This window comes from Neomonachus schauinslandi, chromosome 4 (genome assembly GCF_002201575.2).
Source record: "Neomonachus schauinslandi chromosome 4, ASM220157v2, whole genome shotgun sequence".
NCBI lineage: Eukaryota > Metazoa > Chordata > Mammalia > Carnivora > Phocidae > Neomonachus > Neomonachus schauinslandi.
In genome coordinates, this window is record NC_058406.1 from 52,697,087 (window position 1) to 52,722,575 (window position 25,489).

General features: G+C 36.2%; 1 protein-coding gene across 1 annotated transcript in view; it reads left to right on the plus strand.

Moving 5' to 3' along the window:
* LEPR (leptin receptor) overlaps positions 1 to 25,489 on the plus strand; it is a 63,405-nt gene that overhangs the window by 32,324 nt on the left and 5,592 nt on the right. Inside the window, exons 7-17 of the mRNA XM_021679971.1 lie at positions 1,960 to 2,250; positions 2,401 to 2,518; positions 4,800 to 4,999; positions 7,221 to 7,369; positions 8,400 to 8,559; positions 8,681 to 8,763; positions 10,128 to 10,344; positions 12,021 to 12,203; positions 13,648 to 13,743; positions 15,431 to 15,536; positions 16,630 to 16,705. Coding sequence (XP_021535646.1) covers positions 1,960 to 2,250; positions 2,401 to 2,518; positions 4,800 to 4,999; positions 7,221 to 7,369; positions 8,400 to 8,559; positions 8,681 to 8,763; positions 10,128 to 10,344; positions 12,021 to 12,203; positions 13,648 to 13,743; positions 15,431 to 15,536; positions 16,630 to 16,705 — 1,679 coding nt within the window. The remainder of the gene's footprint in view (positions 1 to 1,959; positions 2,251 to 2,400; positions 2,519 to 4,799; positions 5,000 to 7,220; positions 7,370 to 8,399; positions 8,560 to 8,680; positions 8,764 to 10,127; positions 10,345 to 12,020; positions 12,204 to 13,647; positions 13,744 to 15,430; positions 15,537 to 16,629; positions 16,706 to 25,489) is intronic.

Below are 25,489 nucleotides of genomic sequence, written 5' to 3' on the forward strand. Positions count from 1 at the left end.
GAAGTGCTGACTTCTTGTAATACCTTTCTCTCTCTCTTTTTTTTTTGTAATATCTTTCTTAATTGCAATCTTGTGCTGCCAGAGAAGAGGAGAAACAGTTAATTTCTACATTTCATACTTGACAGTGCTTGTAATGTATTAGAGAAAATATTTTCCCCGTAAAGAAAAATAGGAAATCTGCTTTGAAAATGTAAAAATCTATTTTCTGGTGCTATAATAAACACATTTTAAAATAACTTTAACTAAGATGTTTTGATTTATGAGTTATGTTCATTTGAGTAATTCACTAATATTTATCAATAGAATTTCTTCTTTTAATGAAATTCGTTAGTGTAGATTCTGCAAAAGTATTAGTACTTAGTCATGAGAAGAAAATTATTTTCTTATTTTACAAATTAAATATTGTGTATCTCACATGAGAATAAAATATATATTTGTATTATTTTGAAAATTAAATATTTAACATTTACTTCATATCAATTTCTATATATTCAGTGTAAATTTTACAAAATCAGGTTTTTAATAACTTGTTTTTATTCTTTTTAAGCTAATATTTTAGTATTTAATCATGCCAAAATACTAGGACTTTAACTGTATTTCTCAATTAAGCCTTACTTAGGCATTCAATTTTGAAGTGAAGTGCTTTGAGATTTTTATTATCTTTAAAAGATTCAGCTTAACTTTTGAAGTCTTATTTATACTCTTTAAAAAAATAAATTACTCTTAGACTTCTGAAGCAGTTCAGTAATGAGATGTGGAGCATATTGAAAGTAGGTTAATAATCTTTCAGGTCTGTGCTAGGTACTTGTGTGTAGTAAGTAATGTGCCAATGAAGCTTGAGTGTCACCCTAGGCTAGGATTATAAATCTAATGGACTGACTACTGTCCAGTGATTTCATGCTACTAAAATTTTTCCTGTTTATGCTTGACTGTAGAAATACCAAGTACAGAGGTTTTGTATGGATTGTAAATATAAGGACAGGGGAGTTTAGCTTGCTATTACAAAAAAGAAAAAAACATACATAATAAAAATAAATGAAGTTTTTTGTTTTTGTTTTGGGGGTCATCCGGATGATATGTATGAAAACAGATACTCATATTCTTTCAGCAGAAAATGCCCTACCTTAAATTGCACAACTGAAATATACTGTTTTTGTAATGCATTGTGGCAGAAATAATTTCTTCTTGTGTAAACAGTCATTTACTTTTATTCTGTTTCTAATTTAAAATAGAGGCAAACTATGTTTCCAACAACAGGGGGCCAAAAAAGTAGTATGGAATAGTGTAGAGGCCTTAAAAATAATATTTTAGAAAAATATTGGTTCCCCTTGTCCTTAACCACAGCATACTGGCATTAAATAACTTAAAATATTACAGATCAGTATTTACAGTTTTTCCTGTTTTGGTGCATTGGTGCATCATTGATTTTACATATCCTAACTAGTTTTCTTACTTAAATCTTATTTTTCTACTTTACCTGCTTATTTGAAATTTTCATATATCCAAATGAAACAATAGCAACCACCATTTTTTCTTCAGGATTTTGCCTTAGAGTGATTTGATTCAAAAACTCACCCTACAGTTCACTGATTCTTAAAGCGGAGTCTGATGGAAAACGTGTCATTGTGGAATTAGATTATATTTCATTTGAATTAATTTTCGGCCTATCCATTAGCAAGTGACAAGTACGCACTAAAACCTATTTTGTACTAAGTCTCTATGTTTAGAAAACAGTGAAGACATTTTTGGAAGTTCAAGTCATTTGGGAATGGGAGGGCCTGGGATACTACGTAACTGTCCATAAACAGGCGATTACAGTTACCCAGTCTCTTAGGACACTCATTTCATTTTTGGCAGTATGATCCTGAACGCATTGTGAAGCCTTTCTACGTAGAGTAAATTCCTCACAGGATGTTTTTGGTCTTCATCTGACATCCTCCCCTTCTTCTCTTATTGCAGATGTCATATACTTTCCGCCTAAAATTCTGACAAGTGTCGGGTCTAACGTTTCTTTTCACTGCATTTATAAAAATGAAAACGAGATTGTTTCCTCAAAAAAGATTGTTTGGTGGTTGAATTTAGCTGAGAAAATCCCTCCGAGCCAGTATACCGTGGTGGGTGACCGTGTTAGCAAAGTCACCTTTCCAAATCTGAACGCGACCAAGCCTCGCGGGAAGTTCACCTACGACGCAGTGTACTGCTGCAACCAGCAAGAATGCCACCATCGCTATGCGGAACTATACGTGATTGGTAAGAATACCGCAGTTCTCTCCGTTTTCCTCCACAGGGATTGCGGACCCTATATTAGAGTCCCATTGATAATGTAAGGACATGTTATTTTCATTAAAAATTGCTTTGGTGTTTTTGCTTTGTATTAATATTTTAATGTGTTTTAAATAGATGTCAATATCAATATATCATGTGAAACTGATGGGTACTTAACTAAAATGACTTGCAGATGGTCGACCAATGCAATCCAATCACTCATGGGAAGTACTTTGCAGTTGAGGTATCATAGGTAAGTACTGTTTTTGCCGTTTTATTGTTCTGGGGATATGGTGAGATAAGACTTCCTGTAGAAATATCCTCATAACAGTCCTCTAGTAGACGTTCTTCCTGAAAGAGGGAGGAAGAATCTACTTGATTAGGAAATTTTTAAGGGATCAAATAAATTGGTGGTTTTTGAAAGAACTCACATTGAGGTAAAACATATAATTCGTTTTTACCTCAAATTAGTTTTTCTGATAATCGATTAATTTTCCATATTTACATTTTAACTACAGAATGAAATCCAAGAAAAGCTGGTTTCTGTACATTTTAATTTGACCTCTCTAAGAGTTAATTTGAACTCTCTCAGAGTTGACTAGAGGAGAATATCAGTGATTATAAAAGTCCAATAATTTGCTGAAGATTAATATTTTGGGAAAAAGTCAGAGGTAGTGGCACAAAGATTGTAAGACATAATATGAATACTTTTAGAAGTAGGAAAGACTAAGAAAGAAACACTTAAGGAGTGAAGGGTTGTAATAGAGAGTAATTTGTGCTTGTTTATTTTTACCCTTCCCTGTTTTGAAAAGAATTCAAGACTTCATCTTCCCATAGTATCATCTGAAATAATAGCACTCTTGATTAGGAGAAGGTAGATACATTTTTATTTTTATAATCTCTCTTAGTAGTTTTCAGTTATGTGTACTGCTCTCAAACACCCTGTCTCAATTTGTGTTTGTACTGGGGTCTTCCAGTTTGTTTCACTTGTCCTCATTTATTCTTAAAATCTAAATTTTCTACTTGAAAAACAAATCCCCCTCCTCAAATACTGTGATCTGAATTCTATTCCTAAAGTGACCAGTCTATTCTTATGTAGTATTAGAAAAAAATGGGGCAATTTTTACATTTCTTACATAGGAATAATAGCTGGCTTTATCTTACCTGATACGAGTATTTTGAAATCAATAGAATATTCATGGATGCCATTTTACTTTTATAATCTATCTTTGCTTTCTTTCCATGGCATTTTTCACATTAAAAAAGGTGTTTGTGGATGACCATCACATAAGCTCTGTGTCCCATTTATCTTGCTAACAGTTACAGAAGAACTGTGAAAGTCCCTGCATGTACTCGGGCAGGTTTTTTTTAACTTCTCCAAGACTCGATTTCCTTGTCTGTAAGCTGGATAGAATAACAGGACTTACAAGGTTTCTGTTAGAATTAATGATATATTCCATTTAATTATAATTATGCGATAGAATTTCTCCTGGTAAATATTCAATAAATGGCTGTTGCTGTCATTATGACGAAGACACTAACCTCTGCATTCCAAGTGGAGTATTACTGTGCTTTAGTACAAGGTCACAGTTCTTCTTACCCACAGAGGACGCCTCATGCCTTGTTCTCATCTCTGGCCCTCCCCTTCCCTGCCCGCCCCCCCCATTCCCCTGCCAGCACTCATTCATACACACACCCCAATGATTGTAATTTTGAGGGGGTAAGCAGGAAAAGTGTCACAAAAAAATAGAAAACGAGAAACAGAAGAATATAGATTTTTCATTTTCTTGTAACCTCCTAACTCCAATTTTATGGAAACAGTAACTGCTACTTTAACCACTTAAATGCCATATTGAGAGCAAATAGTGGCAGCGGGGCTATTTCAAAGAAAAGGAGAAGTGCTTTGTATATTCTGAGGTAGAGTGTAGATCAGGACACAGTTATAAAACTTACTTTCTTAATTTTCTTCTCTGAGAAAATGTGTTATATGTGTTTTACATTTAACCATATGATTCAGGTATGAATCAAGAATTGGTATTATTTTCATTATATTGCTTTGAACTAGAAAATATTGGAACATTGTCAATTAAGCTGTAATTTACTATCAATTGTGTCTTCAAGTTGTAGTGGAATTTAATCCCTATTTAAGGCATAAGGGATTTATCTTCCTTCCCATCTCGGGAATGTCCCAATACCGCTTGCGATCTATACTTCTAAAACGGTATCACTTATGTATAACGTTAGCTTAACTTTCAAAGTGTTGTAGGGCCTACCTCTAATTGGATCCTTATCTCCTTCTTAGAGCAATGCCATTTATTTTACTTGCATTTCCACTTAGTACCTAATAAAATGTTTAATAAGGTTTATTGTCTATTTTTATGGAAAGATATAAAATTATGATAGAGCTGGGAATTCAAAAATGCCTTTCCAATAAGAACATTTATTTTAGATGGAACAGAAACGATGGTATTCTCAAATATCTTACTGCTTTCAACAATGTTGTATATTAACTGACTGTTCTCATATCTTTTAAGGAGCAGCCTTTACTGTTCTGATGTTCCATCTATTCATCCCATATCTGAACCCAAAGATTGCCACTTGCAGAGAGATGGTTTTTATGAATGCATATTTCAGCCAATCTTTCTATTATCCGGCTATACAATGTGGATTAAAATCAATCACTCTTTGGGTTCACTTGACTCTCCACCAACGTGTGTCGTTCCTGATTCCGTGGGTATGTCAAACTGTGTTGTGTGTCTTCATTTTTACTAGCAGATTTGGATTCAGATTGATTCATGGAAACTGTTGTGTTTTACCATTTCCTGATCACACTATATTTAAACAAAAACTTTTTTCATGTTTACAGTGGAATTGGGAAGACAATCAACCTTAGAAAGTTTTGCCATTTTTATTTTATTTTAAGTTACTTATAGCACAGTGTTTTTGCAATAGGAATATTTTCAGCATATAATCTGATGAGTTATATTGGGCATTGGGAATAAAATTTAGCAGTAATATTAATCTAAATAATGCACTGCTTTGTTTTTCTCCCAATATACTTATGAAAACATTTGGTGTTTTTAATTTAAAAATTTAATTTGGGTATTGTGATGGATTTTGTAATCTAGTAGTCATAACCCATGGGTTTAATTTGTGAGGCTGTGTAGGATGCAGAAGGATTCAAAATAACTAAAGTGAAGAAGAGACAATAGATCAAGGATGATGATATCCATCATGAATTTTAAATACTCTTTAAAAAGATATATTGATTTCGAAGTTAAGAGAGCTCTTGAAATATATATCTCTCCAATATTGCTGTGAAATCTTTGAGAAATGACCCATTTATGATTATACAACAGAGGTAAAAGAATATCTTTTGGTGCTGTATTCTGTTTTGTTGGGAAATTATGCCAAAAATCAATATTTGATCCATTATATTTTCAAATAATTAGTACACATCTGAATTAAAACCTGTATTTTGTTAAATATAGCATAAAGTCATAATTTTTAGGGTTTTTTAAAATCACTATAGAGTCCCAATTAATTGATTCCCCACCCCCAAAGCTAGCATGCCCGCCCGCCCCCCCCCCCCCCCCCCCCCGCTATTTAGTTTGGTTCCACTTAAAGTGATTTTACTGTAAGCAGGACTTCTCTGGTACTAAGTATCTTGGGACAGCAAAGAACCCACCTACCACTCTCTACCCCACAAACATGCACAGATATAACCTCACGTGTAATATATGACAAATGCAACATGGATTCAGTTCTGTATGCTATCCAAACAACCTTCGATGTTATTCTTTTCAGTACTAAAATAAGGAATTTAAGTTGGGCTTCTATCAACTCCTTAGTACTAGGAAACAATGTGGAGATTCAACTTTAGGATCCAAATGCAGCACCACCTGTTACTAGCTTTGTAAACATGGGCTAGACATGTAAGTGCTCTGTGACTATTTTATCACCCATAAAATGTGGAAAGCTCTGCTTAACTCCCCAGGGTGTGTGCTGTGGGGATCATGCAGACTCTTATACTTTAAAGCATCCTTTCTGTAAACTAGATATTCATGGAATGGATCCATATGACATCCATATGATTCAGTCAAGTACAATCTTAGTGTCTCTCAAACATACATACTTACTTTTCTGAGGAGGAATGATTTTTTCAGGAGATGAACTGCATGTCATCTTACTGGTTGGTATAGAGTGTCTTCTTCATATATGAAGAATTGGATAAGTATGAGATACTGTAGTAATGAAAAAGTTCAGGGGTTTTGGTCATCAACAGTCTAAGGTATTGTTGATGAAGTCCGGAGCTTCAAAGTTCACACTAGTGTGCTGGGGCTTTGGGACATTTAGTTCCCAAATATGTTGAGTTTGCATATTGTCTTTTACTTTTTTTTTTTTTTTTAAGCCTTTGCCATTCTGGTCATCTTTGCCTCTACTTCTGCCCTTCAAAATCCTGTTTTCCTCAGATGATAGAGAACTGGGGCTTTATTCTGTAAGACTATCTCTGACCTTGACTTAGAAATAATAAGAGTAGAACAGTTTGAAACTCACACATGTGGAAATGAATACAGTGCATGTTATATTTTTCTTTTTATTAAAGCTCTACGTAGAACAGAGTATGCTATCGATACTTACGTGTTCAGTACGGAATCTTTTGCATGCGGAACTAATGGCCCAATTTCTAGTCAGATCTTCCTATTACTTGCAGATGACATGGTCATTGTATTGATTTTTTTCCCAATCAACCTATTTGCAAAATAGAGATAATCCCTTTCTTACGTGTCACCTGAAATTGTAGGTGATCAAGTGAGATAATGAATGAGGAACTTTGAGAAGGAGAGGTTGCTTTATAAATATTGAGTATAAAAGTTATAACATCATAATAATGTTTTAAAAATATTATCACTGTTTAAGTTGCTGTTATAGTATCCTGTTTTTAAAATTTCTAGTGAAACCACTGCCTCCATCCAGTGTGAAAGCAGAAATTACTGTAAAAATTGGATTATTGAAAATATTTTGGGAAAAGCCAATCTTTCCAGAGAATAATCTTAAGTTCCAGATTCGCTATGGCTTAAATGGAAAAGAAATACAGTGGAAGGTACCTTTTACCGAGAAATGTCTTCAGCTTGCCTCACTAAATGTTATTTCATACAACTGTTTTAATAACTGTATAAATTAGGATTTATTTTATTGGCATAAAAATACCTCTTCCTGTATTCTGTAGCTATTTTTGTTAAGTAGATTGCTATAGGTCTAACCCTTTCAAGAAATGACATTTCCTGCAAGCCATCATTTCCCAAAATGAGTGTGACAGAACATTGATCCCATAAAATATTCCTTGAAAAAAGATTGCATGGCTGAACCAACTTAGGAAACCCTGCATCACTGTGTGTTCCTGTTACATACTAAATCACACTGTTACATACTAAAGGTTCGGAGAAGTCTTGCATTAAAGAAACATCTGTGACTTTATTTGTGACTTTTATTTCATCCTATGTTTCTCAAACTCATTTTACCGAGGAACCCTTTTTCCTTTAACATCTAATAATATTCTTTAGTACGTATATATTCATTGGGACATATTTTGGAAGAAGCTGCTTTTATCAAACAACCAAAATCACACCCAGAGTATATGATGACTGGCCGTGTCAGTTTTCAGATGGCAGCCTGCAAAGACCCAGAAACGTCAGGAACCCTAAATATTATGTCATTAGATCATAAAGATTTTAGCTGAAAGGAATGTGACAGTTTACCAGCTTATTGAGGAGACTGAGTAACAGAGATATCACTATGTAATCATGAGGTTAAAATTGTTGAGAGTTTTTGTGGATAGGGAATTAGTGGACAGAGATCAGTAACAGAGTGAAGAGTGACTGGGGAGCGAGGTTGCAAGAAGGCCAGTCCAAATCTTGTCCTAAGGAGGAAACAACAAGATGACTGAGACAATCCTTAACTTGAAGGAGCTCATGATCCAAGTCCAATACAAGTATTTCTCAAGCCAGAAAACACAAAGTCAGTTCTCTCTTAATTTTGGAATGGTATTAAGGTCTTAAATAGAATGCAGTTCGGGCCCGCCACCTACGTAGGTGTTAGTAATGATTAGTCTAACGCTTGACCTTATTTTACAGATGTATGAGGTATATGATGCAAAATCAAAGTCGGCCAGTGTCCTGGTGCCAGACCTGTGTGCAGTCTATGCTGTTCAGGTGCGCTGCCGGAGGCTGGATGGCCTGGGGTATTGGAGTAATTGGAGTAGTCCCGCCTACACAGTTGTCATGGATATAAAAGGTCTGTAGAGATTTTGTAAATGTGTCTTAAAAATGCAAGCATATGGGCGTGTTTCAAATGTGACTCAAACATATTCCTCCTGAGGACACGTGTACCACTTGGGCTCCTTGTCATTCTGCAGTTCCTACCAGAGGACCTGAATTTTGGAGAATAATTAAGGAAGACACCACTAAAACGGAGAGAAATGTTACTTTACTTTGGAAGGTATTCCTGCTTTTATGTTACTCTTAAATTTTATTTTTATGCTCACGAAAGATTGACTTGGTTGTTTCCATTCTGAGATGGGATTGCAAAGAGCTCTGTGGAGGCGGCCCTGGAACGGAGTGTGGGAATTCATTCTGTTCTCAGCTCAATTGAGCTCTAGAGCTCAGTCAGCATTATTTTGGCGGAGTCACTTAGACTCTTCAGCCGCAGCTTCCTGATCTGTATAAATGCAGGGCTGGACTAGATGATGCCTGCTCAGATCTTACTCCCCCCCCGCCCACATTGTTCCACACCCTGCAGGGACACATGTATATGCGTTTGTATTTATTTTTGTCCGTTATGTCTGACTTAGAGGAATCTCGATGACAAATATATTGAGAAGCACTGTTCCAGTCTATCGTAGAGAATCATTTTCTATGAGTTTATGAGGGCTTGGCTTATCTTATTTGAAGATTATTTATTTATTTATTTCAGAGAGAGGGAGAGAGAGAGCGTGCACATGCGTGCACGAGCAGGGGGGAGGGGGAGGGGCAGGAGGAGAGGCAGGCTCCCTGCTGAGCAGAGAGCCTGATGAGGGGCTCGATCCCAGGACCCTGGGATCATGACCTGAGCCAAAGGCAGACGCTTAACCGACTGAGCCACCCAGGCACCCCTGGTTTATCTTATTTGAAACAGGTGGTGGTAATGGAGCAGGTGGGGTATATTGTTAATACTCTATAAAATGAAAGAGCAGAGACATATATTTTATATTATATTGGAATCATCAGTGATCTGGTATGATTTTTTTTTAAACTATGGGGCAGAAATTCTGGGGTGCCGAATACACGGTTCTGGTAGCCTCTGCTACTTGAATTAGCAACAGATCAGAAGAGCAGCAAACAAATGATAAATCTTACTGGGATTAACATAAATGATGATTAACATCTCTTCAGCTTTCTTGTTGTTGCTTTATAGAACTAGAGGGTTATTCCTTGTTTGCTTTTTCGATAAGGAAATCCTTGACCCCCTGCTGGTCTCTCTTTTCTCTAAAATTAGTGTGAAACTTCTTGGTAGAAAAGTGTCCTAATTGTATCCGTATTTAATTATCTTTAAGTGATTTATTCTCTGAGTCTTAAGGAGAAAAAACCCAAAGGAAGAAAATAAATTTCCTATGCTCCATACCCACCCAGATGCCTTCACTGCATCTGTGGTCAGAGACGAGCTCTATCCCCCCTCACCTCCCCATATCTCAGCCTTGAAGTAGACAGGGCTTGCCCTCGTCTGACCCTGCCTCCCGGTGGGGAACGTATAAAAAGAGTTCATGGGCTTGGTTGGTATAAAAGCACTGGAGCCCTTAAACTAATCAATTTTTATGTTTACTACAGCCTCTGATGAAAAATGACTCATTGTGCAGTGTGAGAAAATATGTGGTAAAACATCATACTTCCCGCAATGGAACATGGTCAGAAGATGTGGGAAATCACACTAAATTCACTTTCCTGTGGACAGAACAAGCACATTCTGTTACAGTTCTGGCTGTCAATTCAATTGGTGCTTCTTTTGTGAATTTTAATTTAACCTTCTCATGGCCTATGAGCAAAGGTAAGAAAGGGTGCAGGGTAGTAAACCTGTGCCCCTTTTAGCATTTAATTTTTACATACTCCTCCCATTCTAAATGATCTTCCAAGAAGCCTGCAATTCTCTGAATCTGAAAGACTCTCTTCTCTTATCTCTTCTTTTCTGAAAAATAGCAAAAGAGATTGCACCCTGATTTTGTAATATGGTCCTTGGGTTTTCATGTAATAGAACCATGTTGATACAGTATTATGATAAATGAGAATATTCTAGTAAATCTAATACTTAAACCTTTTGCATCAGTGGAAGTTGTACATAAATCAGTCTGTCTCCTGGTCTGTGTGTGTGTGTGTGTATATGTAAAAATAAGTACATGTATATGTGTATGTTATATTTATTACATATATATAATAGTATTACATACTATATGGATGCAAATAATTGCTCAGATTTGAAAATTAACCTGTACTTCATCTCATATGAGTGATGAGCCTTCTTTCATTTATTTTGATATATTTGATTAATTAGAGAATTGAGAACTTCTTTTAATGGGAGCTCCTGATCTGGATTACATATTCAAAGTATAACTTTTTAATGGAAAATTCAAATCTACTCTGCCTCTACTAATCTCTTCCATGAAGTCTTTGCTTGTTGCTTTAATTAGATATGTCCTAAATCAGGGTGCTTTCTACCTTTCTTAAGGTATTTTATATCTTGCCTTAAATTATGATTACTTTTGTATGTATGGCGTAAGCTTCTTGTAAGTTCCATAGCATCTGCACAATGTTTTACACTAAAAATATTTTCAACCAGTATGTTCTAGAGATTTTTATTGAATGCTGTGCTGTGTTAGGTGGTGGGAATTCCAATGTGAGAAAAACTCTAATGGTCTCAGCATTCAGAAACCATTCAAAAACCAGCATTCAGATCATGAGAATGGTCTCAGCATTTAGAAGAGTCCAATAGATGCATGGACATTGATCAAATAATCATATAAGTTAATGCCTATTTACAAACTGAGATCAGTGTTCCCAGGAAAGGAATGTAATTTTATGAAAGAAAAGAAAATAGAACCTGACTTGGCATTGAGGGTTAGAGAAGCTTTCTTAAGAAGCCGTATAGGTGGGGAGAGAGCATGGGCTCCTGAGAGAGGAATAGTCTGACCAAAAGTCCTCATGGCACAGGAGAGGACCCGACGGAAGACGACCGGGGTGGCTCTGGTGCACAAAATCCTGAAAGGCTGGGAGGTCAGCTGAGGCTTGGCCCTGGGCCTCACAGACATGGTAGACAGTTCATCCTCACGTGTGGAAATCCAGTGGAGGCTTTTAAATGGGACTTTGTGCAGAGGGTGTTAAATAATCAGATTTGTCCTTTGAAAGCCCAACTCCATCAGCAGGAGAGGAGTTTGGAGGGAAGTAGAGAGGATGATGAATAGGCTTGTGCAGTACTCCGGTGGAGAGCAACTTTTTTGACTCTATCCCAAAACCCCATTTTGGTTTCTCCTCAATGGCATATGTTCCCACATCTTTCTGCATATATGACTCTGTGGTACAAAAATAATTGTATTATATTTATCTATATAAATGTCAGCCTTCTCTTCCTTCTCCCTTCCTCCAGTAGGTTATATGTGCCTCAAATGTATTAGGAGATTTTTTAAAAATTAATTTTGAATTTAAAAACAAATTTCCTTTTTTTCCCCTCAGTAAATACCGTGCAGTCACTCAGTGCTTATCCTTTAAACAACAGTTGTGTGCTTCTCTCCTGGACTCTATCACCCAGTGACTACTATCTGATGTATTTTGTTACTGAGTGGAAAATTCTTAATGAAGACAGTGAAATTAAATGGCTTAGGATCCCTCCATCTGTTAAGAAGTATTATATCCACGGTAAGTTTGCTGTGCTTTAATAAGTTTCTCTTATGGATTAGCATTAGAGTGATTATTAATTTAAATAAGATAGCCAGTTAATGAAAACTTCAAAAATGTAGATGATACTACCATCTTACCACATATAATTCTATCACTTTGTCATAAACATTCAATTCTGTTTAATTCGATCCTTTCTAAATATTTTACACAGTCATAATCATATCATCTATCACTTTTCTTCTGATTTGTTCCTTTGATATATCACAAACACATTTCTATTTTCTCCCCAGCCCTTTTAACCATGATTTTTAATGATCATATAGCATTTTATTTCATAGTCTACTTAAACCATTTATTTATTTGAGAACATTTTTGTTGCTGCCAGCAGCTCTACTTTTTTTTTTTCTCTAGACTGTTTTTTAATGGCTTTTGATATCTACCACCAAATTGTTTTCCCAAATCTATGTACCAACTTATAATGCTACTAGCAGTGAGTGGGAATGCCAGGCTGAAGGTCTACAAATGTAGGACTAAGTGATGGAAGCGTAACTCCCCAAAGTAGACCAGTTGCCCCAGGAGGTGATTAAAGTACAAAGTAATCCCACACAATGTAGTATCTGCAAGTCTGAGTAAGGTTTTAGTAGGGAAGCTAACGATTGCCATAACCCTATTATACAATATTACTCCAGAGACTTGTGCTTCTATTTCATTCCAAAGGCCCTAGAATTTAGCATCAGGGCAAGTAGAAATGATTGATAGAGAACTAAATTCAATTCATTACCACTATTGTCCAGATGATTATTCTCTGTGCTTTTCTTTAAGCCATGGAAATATATAATCTAGGCTTCAACAAGATTCATCCCTTGTGGAATGAATGGAATGAATGGAATATGTTATTAACATTTGTAAAAATGATATGTCACTGATAGATTCATTTTGAACCTTGCTATACAGACGGTTGTCCCCCTGACAGGGGGATCCCTGGATAAGCCAAGAGGACCCCTGGTCCCCACCCCCATTTCTTTGCATTTCATAAGACTTTAGTCTCACAGCTGCCTTGAATGGGGAAAATAAGCAAGCTAAATGCCCGTGAAAGGGGACTATTGCTGGCTTTGGGGATATGGGAGAGGAGTTAGGGTATATTGTCCTGGAAAGGGAAAGGGAAAGTGAAAGTTCATACACTGTGAGCTTGAACAAACTGGCTATCATTGGAACATACCCTTGAAAATTGCAATCTCATGTCTCTGGGTAATATTTTCAATTTGAAAATTATTGTCGTTACTAGAAGAATTTGGAATGCTTAGGTGGTTTTTGAAACTCCCTTAATCATCAGTTTCGATCCATAAATAACAACTTATTTCTATGTTCAGAAAAATAGGAGAGTCACCTAAATTTTTTATATAGGTTTCACTTGTTAATATTAATTCAGTAAGAATGACCTTTAATATATTTTTCTCTTCAGATCATTTTATCCCCATTGAGAAGTATCAATTCAGTCTTTACCCAGTATTTATGGAAGGAGTGGGGAAACCAAAGATAATTAATAGTTTCACCCAAGGTAAGACTTTTCCTTACATAGATGTGTCAGGGAGGCTACATGGTCCCTTGGTGTGGTAGTAAGGAGAATAATCAAGCATGGTATTCTGGTATTGGAAATTAACATTTTCATTCTCAAATTGGATAAAAAGTTAATGGAAATGAAATAAAGGAAAATATGCAGCAATACAATAAAATACATCATCAGAAAAACTAAATAGAAAAATACTAATTTTCTGTACAATTCATATAAATGCATCTACCTCCAAATAATATGTTTTGGAGGTACATACTTACGAGCCTTAAATTTTTTTAAAGATTTTTATTTTATTTATTTGACAGAGAGAGAGGGAGACAGAACACAAGCAGGGGGAGCAGCAGGCAGAGGGAGAGGGAGAAGCAGGCTCCCCGCTGAGCAGGGAGCCCAATGTGGGGCTCGATCCCAGGACCCCGGGATCATGACCTGAGCCAAAGGCAGACCCTTAACCGACTGAGCCACCCAGGCGCCCAAGCCTTTAAATTTTAATTAGTCTTTTAAAGGAAACATTTTTCCTCTAAAAATAAAACTGGAGAAGTAGTTACAGAAATAAATTCATTATGCCTCTTAAATTTCTAATTCATCTTACTGTACTTGGAGTATCAACATTTTGATTTTGCTATTATGGCTCAAATTGTCTTCAAGTCCAAGCAACCTAATAATGAAGTTTCAAGAGAGAAATATTTTGCCTGGTTTTAGAATTAAAATAATTATAAAAATTCATTCATTTATTATTTGACACATACAGGCTGGACACAAGAACTGGGGATTGAACAGTGAAGACCAGTCTCTGTCCTTATGGAGCTTAATCCCTATGCTCTAATGGTAGTGAGAGTAAACAAATCATGTATAATATAATGGCAGATAGAAATAAGTGCCATGCTTGTTGTGATGAGCACTGGGTATTGTATGTAAGTGATGAATCACTAAATTCTACTCCTTAAACCAATATTACACTACATGTTAACTAACTAGAATTTAAATAAAAACTTAAAAAAATTACTTGCACTCAAAAAAACTCCCCAAATCAATAAAAAATAACATGAGTGGCAACTGGTAATAATTAATAAAAGGACTAATTTAATAATAAGAAAAAATAAGTGCCATGAAGCAAAATAAATGTAAGGTAAAAGGATAGAGTTAAAATGTGGTGCTTTAGTTAGGATGGTCAGAATTGGTCTTTTTAGTTCAAGCCATGCAAGTACAAAAGAGAAGAGCATTTTAGACAAAGGGGTAGCAAGTGCAAAGGTTCTGAAGAATGAGCATGCTTGGTGGCTCAAGAAAAGCAAGGTCAATGTGTGTGGAGTGAACAAGGTAGAGATCGGCGGATGTTGAAGGTTGGCTATCCAGAAGCGATACTGAGGCAGAGAGTCATTGGAACAACTTTAATTGGCACTTTCTCATATAACCTGAAGTGATCACATGGAATTGGCAAAAAATAATTTTGAAAAAATGTTTTGCCAACTTACAGTAAGCATAATTCTGCACAAAATAACATTTCATTAATGTGATCATAGCTATACTTTTATCTTCTTTTTTATTTTTATATCTTTAAAGGTAATACAGATTTATGATGAAATCAGAAGAAAGTCTGCTGTAATTTTTGATACAGAAAGATATTATTATTTCCTCAAGCTTCTGAATCATGTGAATTGTATTTTTTTTTTTTCAGATGACATTGAAAAACACCAGAATGATGCAGGGCTCTATGTAATTGTGCCAATAATTATTTCCTCTTCAATCTTACTGCTTGGAACATTGTTAATATCACACCAAAGGTATTGTACTTGGTGTTACAAATCTTTATGGCCAAAGCTCTTGAGCGTATTTAAAACTTGATTTAAAACCCAAATCAGAAACATTAAAGTCTCCTAAATATGTTTATGTATATTCAGTATACAATTAAGATGGCCTAAAAAGAAAAGGCCTGTTTTCAGGAAACCACATTCTGTTTTGCTAGTACAACACAAACATCATGGACGAAATTCATGTTTTATATGTAAATACATTCAGGAAATAACAAGCTTATAACAGGAAATCCTAGGCAGTGTGTTCTCAGAGATAGCAAAAATGGCTTTTAGAGCTGTACAATTTGGGTTGAGGACTTTTTAGTGGTGAAGATTTACCTGGAGTGGTTAGTTCATTTATGATTAGTAAGCACTCCAGTTTTTAAAACTCAGCACTGTGTGGCTCCCCAGTCTGTCTGGTTTGGCAAATGGCCTTGAATTTCTTGTGGTTCTAGGGTGCCATATCACCGTGTGCTGAGAGGCCCAGACCTATGAAATTATTTCACACATGTCAAATCTCTACAGAAACTTTTGTCTTATAGCAAAAAAGAGGGATGGGAGATTTTAGACTCTGAATATATCTTTCAGTGAAGTGAGCTGATGGGGCCATATCAAGTGGAATTGTTTCTGAAACTCAACTGATGGCCACCTTTTTTTCTTTGTGAGAGAGAGAGAGAGAGAGAGGGAGGGAGGGGCAGAGGGAGAGGGAGAGAATCTTAACTCAATTTCATGACCCTGAGATCGTGAGCTGAGCTGAAATCAGGAGTTGGATGCTTAACTAACTAAGCCACCCAGGTGCTCTGGTGGCCACTTTTAATATATTGTTTCTCCAAGAAAAATCCACTCAAAGTGTTTAGCATAGTGCCTGGCACAGAGCATTCAATAAGTGTTGGTTATTTTATTATTATAATGAATATTAACTTTAGTCTAAATAAAACATTGGTGGAAATCTTCATGGAATAGCATGTGAAAATGAAATCAGATTATACTGAGAAATAGCTGATCTGGTAGATTAATTTCTAGTTTGTGTATTCATTAACTGCGAACATTTTCAATATGAATGTTTTTTGTTTCTCCTTTGTAGAATGAAAAAGCTGTTTTGGGAGGATGTTCCAAACCCCAAGAACTGTTCCTGGGCACAAGGACTTAATTTTCAGAAGGTCCCTTTTTCAATTTTTTTTAACCCAAAATATGTAAGATTGCACTTTAGATGCTGTATGCCTTATATAGCATATAAACATTTTTAAGGTTTAAAATATTTTAAGGATAAGGTTTAAATCTTATTTTATTCAATTCATTTAAATATGAATTCTGTTTAATCTATTACATATTTTCAAGAATAGCAGGATGCAGGGATTTGAAATCAGGATGAAACAAAATTCTGTAGGTAGTTCATCATATAAAAATTAAATATATATGTATATATTTATATTAAAATTAAATATATGTATGTATTTATATATCTTCTGTGTCACAGTATATAGTAAAATAAATATTAGAATAGGGCGCCTGGGTGGCTCAGTCGTTAAGCGTCTGCCTTCGGCTCAGGTCATGATCCCAGGGTCCTGGGATCGAGTCCCACATCGGGCTCCCTGCTCGGCAGGAGGCCCGCTTCTCCCTCTCCCACTCCCCCTGCTTGTGTTCCTGCTCTCGCTATCTCTCTGTCAAATAAATAAATAAAATCTTTAAAAAAAATTTTTTTTAAATTAAAAATAAATAAATAAATATTAGAATATTAAGGGTTAAATCTGTTGGAGAACAGATATTTGGATATACTTTTTTGGTGTAAATTGATTTCTTTAGGTAAAGGCTGGAATCAATATTTTTAATCCCTGTAATTATTTCCATAATTATTTAAATCAATTAAAACCTATATAAATAATCCCATCCTCAAACTCTGCAACCCAAAAAACACAATTGTTCTAGTAAACTTACATTTAAGCACACAGTTTTTTTCAAGCTAAAGTACTTTATAAATTGATCAGCTATAATAAAATAATTTGTACATACATCTTATAATAGAATTTCTCAGAAAACTCTAGAGATTACCTAATGTTTTATTAATTCTTATAATTTCCCCTGAAGCAAGGTTGGGTTTCCACCCATAAAATTGAGAAGATAGAATTCAGTTTTCATGTCAAAATATCTACACAATGTTTTAAACAGTAATCATATGGAGGTTATTAAGCAGTCTCAATGCTTGCATCTTTATCATTAGTCACTGTTAAATGTCTTCAGTGGTTTCCTTTTAGCTGTAAGATAAAGTACAGTCCCTTTAAGCTCGTACTCAATGACTTTTCTCTACAATCTGTTACCAACCTATGTATCCTCTTTCTTTTGTCCCTGGGCCTTGATCATGCCTTCACTGTTCCCTTTACCTCTACAGACCCTACCACATCAGTGAAGACCTCACTGTAGGCCCTTTTCCCCAAACCTTCCTTTAACAAAAGTAGTTCAGAAGAATTTCTACCCCTCTAAGTTCCCAGAGCATTTTACTCTTAATTTATTGTGAAGAGTGCTCTGAGTTCCTGAGGTATGTTTTACCCCTCACAAATATTTGTTGAACTCCTGCTGCATGGGAAGTATTCAAGTAGGGATTCATTAAAGTAATGCTGGTAATTCTTAATAGTGTCCATTCCTCTATGTGCAAATCACTGAGACACATACTCTTATGTGCATTAAGATTTCTGCTTCAGTCCTTAGTATCTTAGCTTCCTTTCCTGTGAAATGAGGTTTACTCGCACTTACCTCATAAGGTTTGTTTTGGGGATTAAAGAAGATGGTACTTGTAGCATAGTAAAGTCTGAACTAACTGTTAATTATCATTATTTTATGTATTTAGGTGTCTTAAATTATTATTCTTTCAATGACACTGTGAGATAAGTATCATTATTTTTATTTTAAAGAAGGAAAAAACCAGGCTTATAGGGGTTAGGTTATCTTGTTTTAGAACCAGGCTTGGCTTGCCAGTTTGTCTGACTGTGGAGGATATTCCATTAGTCGTTCTTCTCCGTAACAGTGGCTTTCAGTTTTTTTTTTATTTGACCATGACCCACAGTAAGAAATACATTTTTTTTTTAAAGATTTTATTTATTTTTATTTGAGAGAGAGAGAATGAGAGAGAGCGAGTACATGAGAGGGGGGAGGGTCAGAGGGAGAAGCAGGCTCCCTGCCGAGCAGGGAGCCCGATGCGGGACTCTATCCGGGGACTCCAGGATCATGACCTGAGCCGAAGGCAGTCGCTTAACCGACTGAGCCACCCAGGCACCCGTAAGAAATACATTTTACCTTGCGGCCTAGTACATGCAGAGATGTAGATATGCAAAACTGAAAGGATTTCAGTATATATAGCACTCTCTATTTTCAAAATTCTATTTTCCTTTAAAAAATACTGGTTGCAACCCACTACATTGATTTCACTTACTACTGGCCTGTGGTTTGCAGTGAGAAAAACACTGCTTTCTAGTTTTTCAATGAACAAATAAGCAAATATATATGTAGATACAAGAGTGCAAACGATTAAATTGTAACCTTTCAGCAGAAATGACACGGTCTTATCTTCAGACCAGGCAGCCCAAGATGATCATTCTCTTTATAGAAACTTCACTTTGTTTTGAGCCCAACCGGCCCCACACCACACACCTCTCAACTATGCCCTTAGGTGCTATAAGCCGTGGAGTCTCCTTTCATTAAACAGAGCTCATGATTTTTTTCAATTAGTAAAATATTTATTCTTCCCCTCTCTCTTCCATTATGAATTCACACAGTAACATTTATTGTAGCTACAGTGATATTTCAGCCATATATATTTATTTGCCTTTCATTCATTCATTCTTTCATTCATTCATTTACTCATTAAATAAGCACGTAGTATTTACATGTAAGTCCAGGATGTTGCTAGGATCTTGGGAAACAAATTTTTAAGAGATTTTCCTTACTATCTGGGAATTAAGACAGTAAGGTTATAGAGGAGTGGCTGAGTGGAAAGCAAAATAGAAAGAACTTGTCTTCTTTACCATCTCCCAAATAGTCTATTCATTTTAAAATTCATTCATTAATTTCGTTCACTCATTCATTTACCGGCTATTTTTTTTTTTTTTAAGATTCTATTGATTTATTTGACCGAGAGATAGAGAGCACAAGCAGGCAGAGAGGTAGGCAGAGGGAGAGGGAGAAGCAGGCTCTCCGCTGAGCAGGGAGCCCGATGTGGGACTCAATCCCAGGACCCTGGGATCATGACCTGAGCTGAAGGCAGACACTTAACCGACTGAGCCACCCAGGCGCCCCAGCTATTTATTAAATACCTGTCCTGTGCTAGTCACTATGCTATACCTTCAGGTTGTATTGATCAGAAAAATAGAAACTCCTGGAGTAGACAGTTAAGTGGGGAAATAAGCATTAATCAACGATAATGGAAATAACAATATACATATGATATATATATCTACTAATAATTATAAACTACATGTTGTGAAAGAAAAGGATCCAGCGGGCCAAGCTTAGTACATGGGATGGATGGGGATGAGCGGTGAAGACAGGAAAGCGACAACTGAGCTAAGCTCTGGAAGATAAGTAGTCATTAACTAGGTTTTGTGGTGGAGGGGTAGAGCCCAGGCAAAGGCACCTTCAAATACAACGCCTTGAGGTAGGAAGGACCATAGCACATTCACAAACTGAAAATAGGGAGATTAAAGACAGTATAAAGAGGAGATTATTTTTCTTAAATATGAGGAGCTCTTTCTTTTAATATGAGCATTGTTTTTTTGGCCACAAAAACTAAATATCTATGTAAATAAAAATTTTAAAGCTTCACTATACGAGTATACATGAATGCAGGGAATAACCATCTTGCTGTCTCTCTGAGAGAAGCTAAAATACTCTCTCTTCAACTTGTGAAGCTCTGAAATCTCCCTCTGCACCACCATGAAAATGGTTTCTAAATGTTTACCAGGGCAGGGAAATGATCAGGCCCACCTCAGCAAATAAAGTTTGAACCTGCACCAAATGATCTTTCCCCTTTCCAGAAGATGGCTGGCACAAAGGAACCACTTGATGGATAGAGGTTGAGTCAGTGTTTGTAGACTCTGTGCTCCCCTCTCACATATGCGCTCTGAAGATGAGCACAATGTCGCAGCAGATCATCTGACAGAGATTATACACAAAGAGACTGAAATCTCACTCAATTTTTCCATGTTCTGGTAAACTGAAGAAGTGTGAAGAATTTTTAAGATACTTACAGTGGGTGTGATTATCCTTATTTTAAGACTGATTTTTTTTTTCCCTCTGCAAATATTTGACTTTATAATCTTACAAGATAATTATTTGAGCATAACCAGTCCTCAGGATACTTAGTTTATTTCTAGGGCTAAACAGGTACACAGACAACATAGTCTAGGAATAAATCAGTTTTTGGAATATAATAGGAATATTTGAAAAGTGAAGAATATAATTTCAAAGATTTTTACTAATGATAAAAATCAAACCTTCTAAAATGCAATAACTTAAAAAAATCTCATCTTCTACTTTAATCTCCTAAATAACTAAAAATATACTTTTTTAGGGAAAAATAATATAGTGTAATTCATGCTGTATTTCTAAAGAGGGTAAGGCAAATTTACTATTGACTCTTTGCTTCATATTCATTTATTTTCTTTAATTCTCTCATAGTCTTCTATTTTCTGGTGACCACACTGAGTCTCAGAGTGGTTCAGTGGCTTGTCTTGATCATCTATCCTGTCCTTGTAAAAACCTTGGTTAAACCCGGGTCCATCGGACTCAAACTGCTACTCTTGCCATCAGTCCCATATTAACAATGTACTGCTTAATGTAACTAATGCCACTAAATTGTACACTTAAAAACAGTTGAAAGGCTAAATTTTATGTTATGTATGTTTTAACAAAGTTTAACAAATGAGTAAAAAATCTGAATAGGCATTTCTGCAAGGAAGCTATATAAGTGGCCAATAAGCGCTAATGAATATATGCTCAACATCATCAGCTGTTAGGGAAATGCAAGCCCAAAACAAAAGATACCACTTTGCTCTGGCAAGGATAGCTAATCAAAAGACAGATAATAAGTGTTGGTGAGAACGTGGAGAAATTAGAACTCCTGCCAGTGGGAATGTAAAATGATGCAGCCCTTTGGGAAAATGGTCTTTACAGTTTTTCAGTAAACATAGTATTACCATATGACTCAACAATTCCACTGCTGGGTATATATCCAATAGAAATGAAATCATGTATTTATGCAGATATTTATACATGAGTGTTCATAGCAGCATTGTTCATAATAGCCAAGATGTGGAAACAAGCCAAATATCCATCAAATGATGAATGGATAAGCAAAGGGTGATATATCCAACTGTAGAACAAAAGGAAACAACAAACAAACCAACCCACAGCGTATTGCAAAGCAAATGGATTGTAACAGCCCATTGTTGTTAAAGACATTTACAGTATTTTTAAAGGAGATCATAATTTTTTACATAAAGCATTTCCCTTAATTTCTTCTCCAAATTCAGATTATTTTTGAACATTGATTTGTGAAAGTAACCTATAGTTAAAATTCCTTCGACATCTAACCTGATTTCTAAAATGGTCCCTAAAGTTAATCTCTTCCACTTTTTAAGCTGTCATTCCCATTCCCTTTGGTTTATAATGAATCTAAATGCATATTTGCCTCATATTTTTTTAATTTTTAATTTATTTATTTTTAAAAGATTTTATTTATTTATTTGACAGAGAGAGAGACAGCGAGAGAGGGAACACAAGCGGGGGAGCAGGAGAGGGAGAAGCAGGCTTCCCGCCAAGCAGGGAGCCCGATGTGGGGCTCGATCCCAGGACCCTGGGATCATGACCTGAGCTGAAGGCAGACGCTTAACCGACTGAGCCACCCAGGCGCCCATGCCTCATATTTTTTAAATACAAATAACAGATCAAGTTAGTCCTGCTTGTTCCCCTCAGTAGTTTCAGTGCCTCCTTCCGGAACTTCTGAGGGTTACCCACTTTCAAGAAGATAGTGTGTATTTGTCCAGTTTGTCTTTTATACTTCCCTACACCTGCATGTGCGCAACTATGACCACTGAGCAAAACCACGTTGGGTTATAATGAATGTGAACCTGACTTCCATATCATTCAGGAGCTATTTTTGTTCTCAGCATTGTTTTTAGAGATCTCTCCATGTGGATACAGTTAACATAGTGTACCCATGTGGACCGGCCCATGGTGTTCCATCCTATAAATATATCACAATTAATATGTCTCTTCCCCTACTGATGGGTATTTAAGCGTTTAAAAGCTTTTCTTTATTACAAACAATGCCGCAGGAAGCAGGATCATATATGTCTCTGTGTTCTCTGGGGCTATATCTGTCCCATTATTTTAAAAAGTAAGTTTTGCATTACCATATGACCAGTGTGCATGGTTTACTGGTGATATAGTATGGAAGAACATTTATTACAAAATATAGTGTCCTCCTTTATGCCTAGCTACCCTTAGTCTTGCTCTCCAAATGCCAATACTTTAAACTGGTTTGCTTTTAATTTTTCGGGCAGGTCACCTTTATATTTCTAAAAATAATATGCTTCTACCACTATGAAATGTAGTCATTATGTATTGATTTCTGGCGATAATGAAGATTTACTCATACACATACTTTTCCTGCCCTTCTCCTTTCCCCACACTCCTACCAATACTGTTTTGTCGGGCGCCTGGGTGGCTCAGATGGTTGGGCGTCTGCCTTCGGCTCAGGTCATGATCCCAGGGTCCTGGGATCGAGTCCCGCATCGGGCTCCCTGCTCCGCGGGAAGCCTGCTTCTCCCTCTGCCTCTCTCTCTCTGTCTCTCATGAATGAATGAATAAATAAAATCTTAAAAAAAAAATACTGTTTTGTCACTTTTATCAATTTTTTCAGTAACTGCAGCCGCAGAAAAATCTTCTTAAATTCCATTTATTTCCATTGAATAGAGACTACTTCTTGGAGCTCCCTTCCCTCCCCTTTTTTAAAAATAAAATAAAGCCATTAGCACTCTTACCTTTCCCTCCATTTCTCCCTCCACTTCCCAATCTCTGTAAATGTAACTCTACGCTTTAAGTCAGGGTTGATAGCATGTTTTGTGCTATAATCGTTTAAAAAATAGAAAGTCAGTGAGCTGCATTTACACTGCTGTGAGTATGTAAATACTGTTGTTTGCAGAACAAGAAATAGATGTGATGACACTTTCGGGAGTTCTAATGTCACAGGAGAATCTCTTCTTTAAAGATATTAGAAATACTTCACCAGTTGGTCACAATTGTGCCAAGTTTTAGTTGGCTTCATATTTAGTTCTTATGGGTTGTTGTTGTCGCTTTTTCTAGAGTTTCTAATTGCTTCTTTAGAAGTTTTTTTGAATTTCTGTGTGCTGCAATTATATAAGCTTCTTCACTGGATACCTTTTCCCAGTGTGCTCTGCCCAGGAAACCCTCTGCCCTCCAACTTCAATCTGGATGGGGCCTTTTCTAAAATTTCTACGAGCCATCACTCCAGATTTTCCTTAACCGGTTTCTAGTGAGTGCTGCTTCCTAAATTCCTTTTCCCCCTCTTTCTTGAGAAACTCCATCCTTACATAATCTCCTAAGAAATGTTACGTGTCAGGTCAGAGTCTCTGCACGCCTGAAATTCTTCTTATTGTGCCTTCATTGATTGATCGTTTGGTGGAGTGTCAATTTCTAGGTTGGACAAGTCTTTCCAATTGAACTTTGAAACGATTCCTGCCTCATCATCTAGCACCCAGTATTGCTTCTAAGAAGTCAGATGCCATTCTGATTTTTATTCCTCACTGGTTACTTGCAATTTTCTTGCATTTAAAATATTCTCACCATTATTTTTAAAGTTTTTATTTTTTTATTTATTTGTGAGAGAAAGCAGGAGCAGGGGGGAGGGATAGAGGGAGAGGGAGAAGCAGACTCCCCGCTGAGCAGGGAGCCCAATGCGGGACTCGATCCCAGGACCCTGGATCGTGACCTGAGCCAAAGGAAGACACTTAACCAGCTGAGCCACCCAGGCATCCATAAAATATTCTCTCCATTTTTGATGTTCTAAAATTTCACTAATGGGTCTAGGGACGTTCTTTTACATTTAACTTGGTCACCATTTGAAGATACTTTCAATTCCATGACTCTGGTCATATCAAGAAATTATGTTATTTCCTTGCTGATTTCCTCTCCTCCTGTTTCTTTTGTTCTCTCTTTCTAGAATCTGTATTTGTTAGATGTTGAACCCTCGGCATGGATCTTCTATATGTCTTATCTCTATGTTCTTTTTTTGTTTTTTTTGTTTTACATTTGAGACCTTGCCATATCCTATTCTTTTAATGCTTCTCTTGAACTTTTATTTACTGTTATATTTGTAAATTTGCATGTTTTTTTAGAGTATTTTGTTCTGGTTTTATGCATGCAATATTTTCTTAAATCTTACTAGAAATACCAATTAAAGGATCATTGTTTGTTTAAAAAAATTCTCCTTTTTTCCTATTCTCTGAATTCTCTTTCTGCTAAGATCATGTTTTCTTTTTGTTTAGCTTGGCTTTGCTTTTTTTATCTCCGACTTTCCCCAAATATCTAGTAATTCTTTGTTTTCCTCGAATGTTTTAGAATGAAACAGTAGATGAGTTGACTGGGAGCCCAGTGCATATAGGCAGGAATTATTGTTTGGTTGGGTAGATTGGGCTCTGGCTAGATGAGGAAAAATGTACTTACAGGCGCTAATACTCCATAGCTGCTTGGTAACTCCCTTAGTTGATTTTGAAAACAAAACCTCAATTTGGGTGTGGAAGGTAGTTCTAATATGAAGGATTTTCTGTGTACAGCGGAGAAATGGAAGAGCCCCATTCCACATGCATAGTTTCTGGTTTTCAGCCTCAGGTCTCCTATCTTCCTGTGTTCTTACCTGCCATTTCTTCATTCGC